The 17,056-nt window shown below is 42.9% G+C and overlaps 1 protein-coding gene across 1 annotated transcript in view; it reads left to right on the top strand.

The window, feature by feature from the left end:
* The window catches only part of KIF9 (kinesin family member 9), a 123,749-nt gene that overhangs the window by 36,361 nt on the left and 70,332 nt on the right, over positions 1 to 17,056 (top strand). The window contains exons 10-15 of the mRNA XM_006868838.1: positions 8,947 to 9,015; positions 9,971 to 10,075; positions 11,056 to 11,111; positions 12,255 to 12,345; positions 12,835 to 12,968; positions 14,735 to 14,929. Coding sequence (XP_006868900.1) covers positions 8,947 to 9,015; positions 9,971 to 10,075; positions 11,056 to 11,111; positions 12,255 to 12,345; positions 12,835 to 12,968; positions 14,735 to 14,929 — 650 coding nt within the window. The remainder of the gene's footprint in view (positions 1 to 8,946; positions 9,016 to 9,970; positions 10,076 to 11,055; positions 11,112 to 12,254; positions 12,346 to 12,834; positions 12,969 to 14,734; positions 14,930 to 17,056) is intronic.

Here is a 17,056-nt window from a genome sequence, read left to right on the forward strand (position 1 = left end):
GTGAAAGGGCAAAGGAGTAGATGCAAAGCAATGGAAACCCGAATTAGTGAGCTTGAAAATAAGTCTCTCAAAACTAGTATGTTAGAACAATCAGAAAAAATAATGAAAAAGTCTAAGAATTATATGGGACACCATGAAGTGGAGCAACTTATGTGTAATTGGAATTCGAGAACAGCAAGAAACAAGTACAGAGAAAACTTTCGAAGAGTTGTTGAAAGAAACCCTCCTTAGTATCATGAAAGATAAGTATATAAGAAGCTCAATGAACCTAAAACAGGATAGATCCTAAAAGAAAATCACCAAGACATATCATAACAAAACTTTCCAGTATCAAAGACAAGGAAATAATCCTGAGAGCATTTCGGGAAAAGCAAAAAGTTACCTACAAAGGAAAACCAATAAGACTAAGCTTTGATTTCTCAGCAGAAACCATGTAGGCAAGAAGGCAATGAAATAACATACACAAAACTCTGAAAGAAAAAAATTGCCAACCAAGAATCCTATGCCCAGCAAAACTGTCCTTGAAATAGCACAGGGAAATCAGGACATTTCCTGATAAACAGAAATTAAAGGAATTTGTAATGACCAGACAAACTTTGCAAAAAATGCTACACATTGCACTTTGGACTGAGAACCAGCAACTTGACAGACAACAACTTGAGATTACTATTCATAACAATACCATCCAAAACTCAATCCAGATAAAGAAATATTTAAAGTGAAACAAATCTACAAGACTGAAAATAGGGAAACAAATACGAACCTATAATGAACTCAGTTACAAAGCAAAAAAAGGAAAAATGTAGATACAGAACTTTTAAATGTCAAGGAAGTCAAGTATATTTCAAGATAAAACAGACTTTTAAGCAAGGAAAAGATTAATAATTTACAGGGTAACCTTAAAGAAAAATAATACACCTGCACATCAGAGTAAATGAAAATGACGAGAAAACCCATGAACAAAATGAACTCAAAATAGAAAATTATGTGGAACAAACAACAAAATTATGTGGAACAAAGCAGCACCACAAAACAACACACAGAAACATGACAACAATCAATTCATTCATAATGATAATTACATGGCATGTAAATGAATTAAATGTCCCAGTCAAGAGATATAAAGAGCATAATGGGTAAGAGAAGAGGATCCTTCAACATGCTCTCTATAAGCAACATATCAAAAAGATAGAAGTGGCCTAAATGCCCTTCAACAGAAGGGTTACATTTTGGTGCATACACACAATGGAATACTACAAAACGTTGAAGAATAATGATGAGTCTGTAAAACACTTCACAACATAGTTGAACCTGGAGGACATTATGCTGAGTAAAATTAGTCAATTGCAAAAGGACAAACATTTTATTAGGCCAATGTTGTAAAAAGTTGAAGGTTTTCTTGATAAACAATCTATGATCATTACAGAAGGGAGGGGATATTCATGGGCTAGAGGGTAGACATAAATTAACATGGGCAGGCAAAATACAAGACAGGTTAGCAGAGGAAAGTTGAAGGTAGCAGGAGATACAAGGAGGAATGCAATTGTTAAGTGAACAGAGGTAAATACTGTTAAGTATTGGTACATGGAGGAGATTGCAACCTTATAGTGAAGCAAAATGTATGGTGTGTGGAAAGTAAAACTGATAATCTTCTCTGTAAATCTTCACTCAATTCACAATAAAAAGTTTTAACAAAACAAAGAATATCCACAGTACAATATATACTAGTTCAACAATTTCTATATGCACATTTAAGTGACATTTATTACATTCTTCATTCCAGTCTTGAAACTTTTCATACCCTCCTTTTCTGAGTTGTTCATGCCTACTAACATAAACTCACGGACCCCAGATTCCTGTCTAATATTTTGAGTTGCTGTCACTTGGATTTTATACAGATAGTTCTTAAAAGAGCATAATGCTGAAGGCAGACATTCTTTACTTGTTACATATTAAACTATTGTTTGGGGATTCTAGGGCATATTTTTGGTGTAAGGTTTAAAGATTTTCTCAGGACAATAGTTTCAGGGATTTACCCATCATCCCTGTCTCTAGAAAGTACATAAGGAGGTCCATGAGAATGGGAAATTCTGTTCCATGTTCCCCCTTTTTAATCAGTGTTAGCTTGAAATTTTTTTGGTGCTGATTGGTGTTCTCAGCTCAGGGTACCACATCTGTGAACCTGACTGCATGGGTATTGTGCCTGACAGCAAGGGATTTCATTCTTTTTAATGGATTCTTGGTTCTAAAATCTGCATGTTGGTTCTGGACAGTCAAGTCCCCCTTTTGCCCAGTGTTAATGTTTTTATAATCTCCATGATAAGTGGTTTTCTTTATAAACATGTGCTCTTGAGAAAGACATGGAAAATTATTTTGGTTGGTATCTTTCCTAGACTATACCCAGAATGCCCTTTTTATTTGTAGCACCATCATTAATATTGGTGTCTGTATCCGAGGGAGTGAAATTGTTTCTGCAGACTTGGCTAGTGGTCTGTCTGGAAGATAGGAGGCTTGGGTTCTCAATCCACCTCTGGCCCCTCTGCCTGAGCTCTCTGTGGCAAGGTGCTCAGAATCTGAGTATCAGGTTCTTCCTCTGTATGCAAGGAGGTCACACTGTGAGGCAGCAGACGGAACTGTGAGCAATGGACATATTGGGGGCAGAGCCACAGTTGCTGTATCCTACCGTCAAGTGAAAATGCACCTTCTTGTATAATCAGATGCCCCTTTTGTCTTATTTTAGAAGTGTTGAGAAGGTTTTGCCTAAAAGCACAGTTTATTGGGGAAAACTAGATTTTAGTTTTATAGAACTTTTAAGTCCTTTGTGGGTCCTATATTTTCTTTAATTATAATTTGTACTTCTAAAACATATAGGCAATTGAAGAAGATGTTTATTGGTGTTACTTACAAACAGAGACTTCCTTATATTTTTACCTACTAAACAATTAAGAGGAATCCTAGTGTGGTACTGCAGGATAATGCTCTGGACCACAAGGTCAGTGGTTTAGACTCACCAGCTGCTCCTCAAAAACCCTTAATAGGGTCGCTATGAGTTGGAACCGACTCAACAGCACTTAAAAAAAGAAAATTAGAAATTCCTGTCATTAAGCACTAGTGTACTTGCTCCTCAAGTGTCTGTCTTCACCAGGGAGAGTACCGCATTCTGAATGCTTTCTACTCAGAGGCACTGAAACCATGCAGAGTAATCAGCCTCTTGCTGAAAGAAAGTCACTGGAAAATAAAGTTCCTGGAAGTGACTTTAACTCAGATGTGCACCCCTTTAGGAATGCAGACTTCAGGCATGTGTAACTGTGTCTCCAGCATAGAAATCTCAAGTATAGAACTGAGACTAAGTGGACGTCTTGTAGGAATTTATATATATGCTGACCCTCAAAGGCTACTAACCAGCAGCCACTCTGGCTGTAGAATTTAATCAACTTTTACAAAAGACAAATACCTCCTTTTTCAAGATTGTCTCCTTGCTTTTCAGTACACTTTGCCCATTTCAACAAGCTTTTGTATTCCCTTATTTTAAAATGTTTTAGGTTGAGCTGTGAGCCACAAATGCACTGCTGTCTTCATTTCTTCATCAAAGGTGAATCTTGATCCGATGGAACAAGATCAGGACTATAGGGAGGATGCTTTAACACCTCAAAAGGAAGTTTTTGCAGAGTGTCAACAGTGTTGGCAGAGGTGTGGGTGTGTGCATTGTCATGCAAGATCATAACACCTTGGGTAGCAGTCCTCTGCTTTTAGTCCGAAGTTTAGGCTTCAGCTCTTCAGTGAGCATCTCACTGTAATGAGCACTGTTGATTGTTGGACCTTTTTACTGATAGTGTTCCAATACTGGCCCTTGAGAATCCCAGAAAACTGTAAGCATCAATTTTCCACCTGATAGTTGACTTTTGAACGTTTTCTTGGTCAGTGATTAAGAATGTTTCCATTTCAGACTGTGTTGTTTTCTCTCAGTGTCGTAGTGATGAATCTATGTCTTATCACCAGTAACGATTTTTTAAAGAAACTTCTCCCTTCCTTCGAGTATCGTTCCAAATTTTATTTGCAGATGTCCAAATGCTTCTATTTATGCTTTTCTGTAAGTTGTTTCAGTACCATCTTGCACAAATTTTTTGAAACCTTAGTCTGTTGTGGATGATTTCACAGGCAGAGCCATGGCTGATCTGCAAATGATTTGCCACTTAGTCCATTGTCACTTGTCTGTTCCACTTGTACATGCTTAACATTGTCATCAGCTATGGATGTGCATTTTAATAGAACCAGAGTGTGGATCATTTTTGACTCACACTAGTAAAGTGTATCGGAAACCTCTGATTAAACAGAGAGAGCATACCTGCAGGCTGCAGTTAGAGTACACTTCAGTGTGGTATGGGTCTTAAGCAGAATTTGCTGAATTAATCTCAGGACACTTACAGTGAAAATGCCTGACCATCAGGGAACTTATATGGTTCTGTGCTGTTTCTGTGCATGCCTTGGGTCTGGGAGAAAGCCAATGCAGCTGCAGACTAGTTATGACTTTGGTTACCAGTCCTGGATCCAGATGCCAGAGGCTCCCTCTAGCGGCCGGTTTATGATAACAAAAGGAAGCCTTGCCAGCAGTGAGAGCTCTCAGCATGAAGCCCGCTGTGCTGCTTTTATTAGAAGTACTCAGACAGATGCTATGAAGAAATCACTTAGTAATTCTACTTCTAGAAATAGGTCACTTATGTTATTGTTTTAAGTGCCATTGAGTCCGTTCCAATTCATAGTGACCTTATATAGGGTTTCTGAGGAGCAGCCGGTTAGTTTGAACTGTCGACCTTGCTGTTCAAACTGACTTTTTGGTCCAGTGCTTAATCCTTCAATGCCACACCAGGATTCTATTTATGCACTCACTTAAAATTTATGAGCACTTGGGAATTATGTGGGTGAGAACAGAAACACAAATCTCAGTCCTGGAGGAGCTTATATTCTAGTAGAAATGAGGAAGATAGGTATAATGAACACAATAAATAGGCAACTTCTAGAGCTGCACTATCCAATACAGTAAATACGTACTACCACAGGGAGCTATGCAAATTAAATAAAATAAAAAATTCACCTCCAAATGTATTTGTGGGCGCTGTCAAAATGATGACTGTTTTCTTATGCAGGGATACCACAACAAAAAAATTTTTAGGAGAAAAGAAAATTTTAGTTTTTTGTTACAGAAGCCTCATTTCAAGTACTCAGTAGCTCTCTGTGGCTTTATTGTTGTTAGGTACCATCCAGGTGGTTCCAACTCATGGCGACCCTATGTACAAAGGACTGAAACGCCGCTTAATCCTCCGCCATCCTCACAATCGTTGCTATGTTCAAGCTTATTGTTACACCCATTGTGTCAGTCCAGCTCTTTGAGGGTCTTCCTGATTTTTGCTGACCCTCAACTACTAAGCATGATGTCCTTGTCCAGGGAGTGGTCCCTCCTGATAACATGTCCAAAGTGAAGCTGAGTCTCACCATTCACACCTCCAAGGGGAATTCTAGGTATACTTCTTCCAAGATATATTTGCTTGTTCTTCTGGCAGTCCATGGTATAGTCAATATTTTTCACCAATATCATAATTTAAAATACCATGACCATGGCTGACCCAAGCCATGGTATTTTCATTAACTTCATATGCATGTGAAAGTTGGACAGTGAATAAGGAAGACCATAGAAGAATTAATGCTTTTGAGTTATGGTGTTAGAGAAGAATATTGAAAGTGCCATGGGCTGCCAAAAGAACCAATAGATCCGTTTTGGATGAAGTACAGCCAGAGTGCTTCTTGGAGGCCAAGATGGCCAAACTTCATCTTTAATACTTTGGACATATTGTCAGGAGGTACCAGTCACTGGAGAAGGATATCGTGTTTGGCAAGGTGGAGGGTCAGAGAAAAAGAGGAAGACCCCCAATGAGATGTATTGGCCAAGTGGCAGCATCAGTGGACTCAGGTGTGGCAACAGTAGTGAAGTTGGCCCAGGATCGGGCAGTGTTTTGTTCTGCTGTGCATAAATTCGCTCTGGGTCGTTACCAACTCCTCGTTGGCACCTAACAACAAAAACATCATCATAATTTAAATATACCTGTTCTTCTTTGGTCTTTCTTATTCATTGTCCAGCTTTTGTATGTATATGAGGTTATTGAAAATACCATGGCTTGGGTCAGACACACCTTAGTCTTTAAAGTGACATGTTTGCTTTTTAACATTTCTAAAAGAGATCTTTTGCAGCAGTACTCAATACATCATTTAATTTCTTGACTTTTGCTTCCATGGGCATTGATTGAGGATCCAAGTAAAATTAAGTCCTTGACTTCAGTCTTTTTTCTGTTTATTATGATGTGAGGATTTTGTTTTCTTTATGTTGAGTTGTAATCCATACTGGAGGCTGTAGTCTTTTTCTGCATCAATAAGCCCTTCAAGTCCTCTTTGCCTTTAGCAAGCAAGATTGTATCACTTGCATATTGCAGGTTATTAATGAATCCCCCTCTAATCCTGATGCTATATTCTTCTTCAAAATAGTCCAACTGCTCAGATTATTTGCTCAGCATAAAGATTGAATAAGTGTGGTGAAAAGATGCAACCCTGGCACACACCTTTCCTAATTTTATTGTTTGTTTAAGGGACGCTGCCTCCTTTCCTAATTTTAAACCATTTAGTATCCGCTTGTTCTGTTTAAACAACTGCCACGCATGCGCAGGTTCTGCATGAGTACAATGAAATGTTCTGGTATTTCTGTTTGTAATTTATAGTCTGTACAGTCTAATGCCTTTGTGTAGTCAGTAAAGTACAGGTAAACATCTGGTATTCTCTGCATTCTGCTAATATCCAACTGACATCAGCAGTACTGTCCCTTGTTTCACATCCATATCTGAATTTGGCTTGAATTTCTGGTGGTTTCCTGTTGATGTACTGCTGCAACAATTTTATAACTATCTTCAGCAAAATTTTACTTTTGTGTGATATTAATGATACCATTTGATCATTTCTACATTCAATTTTATCCCCTTTCTTTGGAATGGCAAAGATGTGGGTTTCTTCCAGTCAGTTGGCTAGGAAGCTGTCTTCCAATTTTCTTGGCATAGACAGGTGAGCATTTCCAGAGTTGCATACATTTGTTGAAACAACTCAACTGGTATTCCTTCAGTTCCTGGAGTCTTGTTTTTCACTAGTGCCTTCAGTGTATCTTGGATTTCTTCTTACAGTATACGATAGGGTTCTGATTATATTTCACCTCCTGAAATGGTTGAATGTTAAACAGTCCTTTTTGGTTCAGTGAAGGTGTATTCCTTCCATCGTCTTTGGATCCTTCTATGTTGTTTAATGTTTTGCCCATAGAGTCTTCCAATGTAGCAACTCAAGGCTCGGATTTGTTTCTTCACTTCTTTCAGCTTAAGAAATGTTGCACATATCATTATACTTTCTAACTCCAGGTCTTTACACATTTTCATTGTATACTTTACTTTCTCAAGCCACCTTTTGAAATCTTCTGTTCAGCTCTTTTACTTCATCATTTATTTCTTCCTCTTTCACTTTAGCTACTCAGCAACCATAAGCAAGTTTCAGAGACTCTTCTGACACCCATTTTGGTTTTTTCTTTCCTGTCTTTTAAATGGTGTCTTGCTTTCTTTATGTGATGTCCTTGATGTCATCCCATAACTCATCTGGTCTTCTGCCATTAATGTTCAAGGTATCAAATATATTCTTTTTTTTTTTTAATTCTTATTATGAATTGAGTGATAGTTTACATGGGAAAACATTGGTTTTACACTCATCGTTTCATTGCAATGATTACAATCTCTTCTGTGCATCATCATTCAACTGTATTTGCTTCTATTCCCTTTGGGTTTTTTTTTTTTGGATGTACAGAAAAACACTTAGTAATATATAATCATCTCAACAACCAAAGGGCACATTCTGCAAGCCTGCCTCTGTCAAATGTTTTCTTAAGGTGGTCTCTAAATTCAGTGTTCTGCTGCTATCCATAAGGGTTTTTTTTACATGTGAGTTGCCACTGCCATATTGGACAGCACATATATGGAACATTCCTATCATCACAGAAAAATTCTATTAGATATCACCAGTCTAGAATGTGTTAGAAGGTAATCTGTGTGATGGAAAAATATAGAGGAAAGTTTTTTTTAAAAAATAGTACAGGAGTGGGTCAGGAGCTGCAATTTAAAATAGGGTTGCTGGGTGTGCCTAATTTAGAAATTATCTTTTAAATAAAAAACCTGAAGGAGGTGAGGGGGAGTGAGCCATGGAAATACCTGGGAGAAGAACATCTCAGGCAGTGAGGACAGACAGTGCAGAGGAGAGAGTCAGCAGGTTGGTGTGAGGAAGAGGCCAATTTGGCTGCAATGGAATAGGTGGGGGGAGCAGTAGGAAAGATGGGAGCAGATCCCATGGAGCTTTGTAGACTACTGTATTACCAAGTTGTCTGTTGCTGCATTGTTTGTAGCAGCAAAATTCAGAGATAACACCGAGGGAGTGGTTTGAGAAGTATGGTGTCTTTATGCAGTGGTTGGAAAGGATGACGGTCCATAGTATGTTCTGGGGATAGCATCCTGGACGCAGTGGGCTGCACTGAGAAAGCCATTGCCCTAGTAGACTAGAAACAGCCTGGAGCCCCTGAGAACTGGACTTCAGAATGACCCTGTGGGTGCTTGTGCTCACTCTGGTTCTCTGTCACCTCTGCAGAGGCTGAAGGACTGTTGAAGTCCTCTCAGACAGAAGACACACCCCAGTGAAAGAAGGGTCAGAGGGTTGGGGAAGCATCTAGGTATTGGGATCAGACCCTGTGGAATAGCAGGAAGGGCCAGGACATTTGGACACAGGGTGAAGAATTGTACAATTGCTATGAAGAAGGGGAAGCAGGGTGGCTTCTCTGATTGTATGCCCTGCCCTGCCCCTTCCCCTATGTTTCCCTGACAGCGGATGGTCAAGAACCTAGAGAAGGAGCTGGCGTTGCTCAAGCAGGAGCTGGCCATCCATGACAGCCTGGTAAGGTACTGAAGAGACACAGGACTCAGGGGGAGGGCTGATGCTAGAGGCAGGATGAGCCTAAAGGGACTAGGTTTAGGGGTGCCAAATGGTAGGAGGGTTAGGTAGGAAAGCAACAAAGGAAATCAAGGCAGGGATGCTAACTGGGCAAAAGGAATGGGTGGGCAGGGGGGCCAGGTGGCTAGGAGGGCACACTAACCACCTAGGAGAACCAGCTAGTCACCAGCCAAGGAGACTGAGGGAAAAGAGGCTTTGGAGCAGAGGGGCTCAGTTAGAAGAGAGGCTGTGTGGGCAAGAGTACTGAGGACACTGAGACCAGGGAGGCAGAGGGAGGACAGGCCAGGGGCAGGGCTGCCATGTGGGCCAGGAGTACTGGGAGAGCCTAGGAATAATGGTAGGAAGGTCTAGTGAGCAGGAGCAGAAGTAGGCAGGCAGGGGGCTGGTAGATCTGGGTATTGGGGTCAGAGGGTATGATGGTCAACTTCAGGGGGTATCGGGCAGGCTAGGGGTAAGGGTGCTGAGGAGAAAGAGGGGAGGGGAGGCAGCAGCAGGGGCCCTGGAAGACAGGAGGTAGGTCAGTAGGGCAGGCATTCTCTGATGGCCTGCCTGGACTGGTCCTGAGGGGGCTGTTGGGCAGGGGCAGCACTCCCTCCTGTGGCCCTCATGCTGCGGAGTCTGTTGCGACTCACCCAGCAGAGCTCCGTTGCCTGGAGCAATAGGCCCTAGTTCGGTGGCCTTTCTTTTCCTTGCCCACCGTACAGCCTCTCTTTGACCTAAGCACCTGGCCTGTGTGTCAGGCTCTCTCCACCAAAACCCAGGGGTAAAGGGAATAGAGCTGACTTGGGTGGTAAAGGGAATAGAGCTGGCCTGTGCCCAGTCTCCCCAGAATGGCCCCTGCTGCTCCTGCTTCAGTTAGCTCTGTGGAGCTTGTTGACATTTTTTATCCTTCTCCAAGGCCAACCGCACACTTGTGACCTATGACCCCATGGACGAAATCCAGATTGCTGAGATCAACTCCCAGGTTCGGAGATACCTGGAGGGGACTCTGGACGAGATTGATGTAAGGAGCCCCCTCACAGGACTGCCAGGCCTAGCCAGCTCCAGCTGCCCTGTAGTAGGCACACCCTTGGAACTTATTGTGTGTATGTGGTGGGCAGGAGGACAGTACAGGACACCTGGCATTAGGCCCTTCAGCCTATCATGGCCTCAGCTTCTGTGTTTAGGTTTACACAAAAATGTGGATGCTGCACAGTGACCTTGAACATGTGTGTAAAAGTGTAGTCCATCCCAGAGGTCACAAACATGGGCCCCAAAACCAAGCTGCTGGAATTCAATCCCAGCTCAGTGACCTCTTGGAGTGAACTCACTGTGACTCTGTAAAGGTTGGTAGTCAGGCTGCTTGTCTACAAGGCAGGCTCCCCAGGACTCATGTTAGAAGGGGTCAAGTAAGAGGAGAGAGAAATTTCACAAGGAGGGACCTTTAGGGGCGCGAGATGCATCCTGTTACACAGTTCAGCCATCCATCCCCTCTCATCAAAGAGTCACATGGTTGGATCTCCTGTGGGCAACTGAGGACAGCTGAGGGGCAGACTCTTCTGGCCTCTCAGTAGGGGCAAACTCAGACTGACCCTTGATCAAAAGTAATGCTGTGAGGATTTTAGTGCCAAGAGGGAGGCTACAGGTGTGTGTGTGTCGCTTTCCAATAAGCTCAGGCTGCTCCCAAAATATCTTTCGGAAGCAGGGGAGAACTGAGAACAAATTTTAGCAAATTTTTTTCTTATGAAGTATTTTCAAGAATTATTCAGTCATTTTCATTTTATAGAGAACAGCACTTAGAGCAGGTGATTTTTATAACTCACTAAATACTTAGTCTCAAAACTCTCATCAGGTGTTTCGTAGCTCTTGAGAAAGCCTTGACTGCCACTTTGCTGAGAGACTGTTTGCATACATCTAATCCTCAGAACTCTCTGAACATAGACACAGTCTCAGTCCCATGGTGCCCCATTCTCTAACCCCCACTTTGCTTTCTCCTCCAACCAGATAATCAACCTCAGACAGATCCAGGAGGTGTTCAACCAGTTCCGGGTGGTACTGAGGTGAGGGACCACCTCTGCCCTACCCTACTCCTGCATCAGGCTGACATTTTTCATTTCCTGCGACTGTCTAGGCACCTGCCTCCAAATGCAACTCCTCTACCCTCTTTCATATGTGAGGAGCCAGACTAGAGTCCTTGGGATATGCCTAGGCCCCTGGTGTCCCTGCCAACCACTGCTACAGAGCTGTTGGATCCTCCTGCACTTCACTTCCCTTGGGGGGAAGTGGGGAGGACAACCCTCCACTGGGCTGTCACTCAGAGAAGGGGTGGTCCCTGGAAGATGTTATACTGATGTCATTAATTGGACAGAGGTCTTTATGGAGTGGCATCATGAATATACCCACCCTGCTCCCTGCATGGAGGCATTAGTGGTCTATTTAAATGCAGACATGCCTATAGCCTGAGTAGCTCTCACAGAGCATGGCCCTGAGACAGGCATATCTCATTTTTTGTAGAGTTTTACAGATGTTTTGTTTTTTATAAATTGAAGGTCTGTGGTAATCCTGTATTAAACAGTTATACTGACACCATTTTTCCATTAGTATATGCTCACTTCATGTCTGTAATTCTCACAGTAGTTCAGACTTTTTCATAATGCTATTATTGCACACTTAGTGTAAATGTAACTTTTATATGCACTGTTGTTGTTGTTGTTGAGTTCCATAGAGTTGGTTCTGACTCTTAGCAACCCTGTATAGGACTTGAGCCACCAACTTTGCTGTTAGTAGTCCAATGTTTATTCTACAGCACCACACCCGGGTTCCAGAGTATTTAATACTAATATTTAACCTAGTCCTAGGAAACCAAAAAATTCTTGTGACTCACTTTATTGTGATATTTATTTATTGCTGTGGTTTGGAACCAAACCTGCAGTATTTCTGAGGTGTGCCTCTAGTCCTTATTAAATGTCATCTTGGAGCATTTGCTCCTGTTACATGATGGTGGCCCTGCAGGCTTGTGGGCTAGATGATGGGTATATTGGAGATGGGCCTAGAAAAGAGATCGTTTTGTCTATTCCATCTGGTCTGATAACTCCATCACTAGAGGTATCACCCAAACTAGTTCTAACATTGGTACTTGGTTTTGCCCCACTGGGTTCAGCATGACTCCAGGTGCAAGGTACTCTCTCACTCTCTCTTCCAAGCCAACAGGAACAGGAAGTGGAGTCCACTTTACGCAGGAAGTACACACTCATAGACAAGAATGACTTTGCAGCCATTTCTGCTGTCCAGAAGGTAAGCACAGGATGCCTCTTGTTGATGGCACTCTTCTCAGATTTTTCCATCCCCAGACCACTCCAGAGGCAGCAGGTGTGCTGCATTAAAGCAAATCAAGGGTCATAACAGATAACTGTAGCACCGGAATGAGTGTTACCCTTGCAAGAATAAACCACATATGAAGTCGAAATGATTGCAATAGATTGTAGAGGAGGCTAATAATAAACAAGACCAGTTTCTGGAGTTGGGTCAGAAACAGGCCTTAAGATCCTTAGGTCATGGATGGATGCTCCATAAACAGTGAGAGGATTGAAGTGGAATGTGGACAGTTGGCTGAGTGGTCCAGGACAGCCTGAAGTCAGCAGCAGTAGCCACTTTTCAGTGTACTGGACAAATATCCTACCCTGAGCCTTTGGTCCACATACACTGGGCTGGAGTGTGGGCAGATCCCCAAGGGACCCAAACACTTACTCTTATCCATGATCTTGGGCTGGGCTTTCCATTCAGGCAGGGCTCGTGGATGCTGATGGCCACCTAGTGGGTGAGTCTGATGGACAGAGCTTCGGGCTGGGAATTGCCCCTTTTTCTACCAAACCTGGGAAGAAATCCAAGTCCAGGAAGGCATTCAAAGAGCCTCCTAGGTGAGTGGACTTCTTGCTCCTCTTGCTCACCACCTGGTCTTCCTCCTGGACAGATGAAAGGGAGAACATGTCCCTTGAGTTTCAACCATTGGATATCACTGCTGCCAATTCTGGCAGTGACTGTGGATCCCAGACCAGGACTGGTTCTGAACCAGCCAGAGCAAGGTGTCACCCTTATCTTCACAGAAACCCCATGAGGTGGGAGTGTGATGGTCCCCATTAGACTGATGAGGAAAGTGAGGCTCAAAAAGAAGGTACCCTGCACCCCCCTTCACCCCAAGTTGCACCGTTGCTGAGTGGTAGAATTGTAATGAGAAGCTTGGGGGCACTCCAGTTATGCTTTTTCATGTACTTTGTGAGCCGCCTTCACCCACCCCTTCATCATGGTCCTTCCATGATCCAGGTGACAATCTTTACACCTAAAATCCCCAACTCATCTTTCACACAGTACTGTGCCAAGTGAGAAGACTGTCTACAGTTGATTGATGAGTCCTCCTCCTCAGGGTCGCTGTGGACAAGACCATGTAGGCTCCAGTGTCAATACCTGGGCTTGCCTCTTTATTCACTTTTTTAGCCTAAGGTTCACCTTGGGCGAGTCAGACAAGTCTTTCCCTTTGCTCCCTCTAACATGGTAGTAGTAATGGTCATAGAGAGCAAAGTCATTGAGGTGGTTGTGAGGATGAATGAGTGAATGAATGCAGTCCTTGCATGCAAAAAGTTCTCCATAGAAATACATTGTTATTGACACTATCACTTATCAAAGGACATGGGCCAAAGCTAGTTATGGAAAACTGTCACATGCAGGACAGGAGTTGGGGTGCAGGGGTTGTTGGATGCTAACTTCTGCCTCTTCAGTAAGGGCAGACACACCCCAGCCCTCTAGCTTCTGTTGCCAGGTAACCCGTGCAATAACAGATGGGTTGAGGCTTGGTCCCTAGAGGCACACCTGTTGCCAGAAGAAAAGAGGAGGAAAGAAAGGAGAGATCTATGGGCATCCTCAAGTCACTCAGTCCTGTGCATATGTGCCACTTCAACAGAGGGGCAGTTGCTCTCCTGGGCACTGAGTTAGGTGGGAGATCAGGGCATGAACACCAGGGTATGTGCATCAGGACAGACTGTGCCCACTTGACCATTTGCCCACACCCAGACCTACCCCGGGAGGAGGCTTTGCCATAGTTTCCTAGAATGCCTGCGTGACTCATACCTCAGGAGCCATAGGGCCTCCTAAAAGCCTATGGCACATCCGCAGGTCACAGGCTTTCAAGCAGTGGAGATTGTGCCATTCTGCTCAACAGTCTCCTGCTGAGGCTGTTAATAGAGGGCTCCTCATTCTGGTAAAGGAGAAAAATGAGCCCCTCTGCTGAAACACTCTCCATGGCATAGGGTTACACTCAGGGCTGAGACCCCTGAGAGACTCTTTAAACCTGAAACCAAAATACCCCTTGAAGTTTAGCTTAATTTATGAGTTTATGTTACTGAGGGAAGCATAGTTTAGAAAAGGAGGATGAGCATAGTTTCACAACTCAGTATATCAATGTCATTGAATTAACTGTACATGTAGAAATTGCTCCATTGGTGTATGTGTTGTTGTGTATATTCTTAACAACAACAAAAATAAAGTATAACAACAACAACAAAAGACAGGAGCTGAGGTGGTGTAAGGCTTCTGGTGTAGTAAGGGTTGAGGAAGGTCACTCTTCTGTGGCATCTGAAATACTTCCCTGACCATGGCTGCACCCTGGGGCTTCCTTGCCTTCTCTTTCCAGCACTTCATCAAGAAAGGAAGGTGCTGGAAGCCCTGGGAGTGTCAAGGATTTGGAAGCAGTTTCCACCTCCAGGACTCAGCTGATCACATCTGCCAAGGATGGAGAGGTCAAAGACATGCTTTCACGTGACCGTGATACCTCCAGCATTGAGCCCTTCCTCTCAGATTCACCAAAGGAGGATTCACGGCCACCCAGGTAACCACCTAATGTTAGCTCCTATATTTGATCAGCCAAAACCAGAGTGTGGTTCTTGATGTGTACAGAGTGCCTAGAGAGAGATGAGAAATAAAATTAGGGGTAAGGGGCAAAAGTGGTTCGACTCCACTAGCCACTCAATGTGAGAAAGATGAGGCAGTCTGTTTCTGTAAAGATTACAGCCTTGGAAACCCTATAGGGCAGTTCTGCTCTGTCCTACAGGGTCATTATGAGTTGGAATTGACTTGATGGCAGTGAGGTGATGAAGGAGCACAGACTGGGAGCATAATCCAAAAAGAAGAAACAGGATGACTTACCTCAGGAGTTACCAAAGATACTTAATTAAACTTGAAGTCATTTTAGGTTTAAATAATGAAGTCTATACATATTTTAAAATAAGTAATACATACAAAAAGGAACCCAGGTAGTGCTGTAGGTTAAGCTCTGGACTGCTAATTGCAACCTGGCAGTTCAAATTCACCAGCCCCTTCCCCACCCCCATGGAAGAAATACCAAGTTTCCTGCTCATGTAAAGATTTACAGCCTCAGAAGCCCTATGCAGGATCATTATGAGTTGGAATCAACTCGATGGCAGTGAGTTGGGTTGGGTTTTTGGAATACATTCAGGATGTACAAAGTTCTCAAGTGTGAAAGGGTGTAAACCTCTCTCACACATAAATACTTTTTCCCGTGAATCAGTAATCCAGTGTTTAGCTAGGACTGTATCCTAAGGAAATAAGGTGTAGTCAAAGATTTATGCAAAAAGATGTTCATTGCATTACTAATTACAAAAGCAAAAAACCAAACAAAATGTTTTTAACATCCTCAGTATCGAACATTGTTGTTTTTGTTGTTAGTGGTGTCAAGTCAGTTCCAACTCACTGTGACCCTGCGTCGGGTTACCAAGGAGTTGTTTCCAAGACGGGTCTGAACTGCCATCCTTGCAGCTGTCAGTCCAGTGCCCATCCTGCAGCGTCACACCAGGACTCCTCACGTTAGGGAAAGGCCTGAATGAATCAGTATCTCTGACCTTGGAATGTGCAGGGATGTGCATGATGAATTTCTTCCCACAGACTATGAACACTTCCAAACATTAGAGAAGTTGAAAGAATTGTATAGTGAACACGTATATAGCAAACATCTCCTTGATTCTACAATTAACATGTTACTAGAAGTGCAGCCAGAGTGCTCCTTGGAGGCTAGGATGGCCAAACTTCATCTCTCATACTTCGGACATATTGTCAGGAGGGACCAGTCCCTGGAGAAGGATATCATGTTTGGTAGGGTGAAGGGTCAGAGAAAAAGAGGAAGACCCCCAATGAGATGGATTGGCCAGGTGGCAGCATTGATGGAATCAAGCGCGGCAACAATAGTGACGTTGGCCCAGGATAGGGCAGTGTTTCATTCTGTTGTGTATAGGGTGGCTATCAGTACCGACATGATGGTACCTAACAACAACAACAACAACAACGACTAGTTTGGGGATTCCTGGTGTGGTGCTGTGGGCTAATGCATCAGACTACAAAGCCGTTTGAACTGCAAGGTTGGCGGTTCAAGCTCACCACTGCTCCTCGGAAACCTTACACAGGGTCACTATGAGTTGGAATCAACTCGACAGCACTTCACAACAACATACTTTTTGGAGAGGCAATGTGGATTCACATGCAGGACTGAGTTGTAGCTCACCAGGCACTCCCTGGAAACCCTATATAGGGTTGTTATGGGTCAAACCAACTCAATAGCACAACAACAACATCAACATACTTGTTTTGGAGTCCTGGTGTGGCTGTACTGCTAACTTTAAAGTTGATGGTTCAAACCCACCAGCTTCTCCTTGGAAACCCTATACAGGAGCACTGTGAGTCAGGACTGACTCACAGCACATAACAACAGCAACATACTTGTTTTTGGAGTCCCGGCATGCTGCAAACAAGATGAAAAGTTGGTGGTTTGAGTCCATCCAGTGGCACCTCAGAAGAAAAGTCTGGCAATCTACTTTTTATTTATTTATTTATTTTTTATTTCTTTTAAAAGCTATTTCATACTTGGCAAAAGCTCTTAAAGCTTTTCTTGCTAGAGACAAATAATAGCCCCACTTATACTTGAATGGCTTTTTACTGTTTTTCA

This window comes from Chrysochloris asiatica, unplaced genomic scaffold (genome assembly GCF_000296735.1).
Source record: "Chrysochloris asiatica unplaced genomic scaffold, ChrAsi1.0 scaffold00124, whole genome shotgun sequence".
Taxonomy (NCBI): domain Eukaryota; kingdom Metazoa; phylum Chordata; class Mammalia; order Afrosoricida; family Chrysochloridae; genus Chrysochloris; species Chrysochloris asiatica.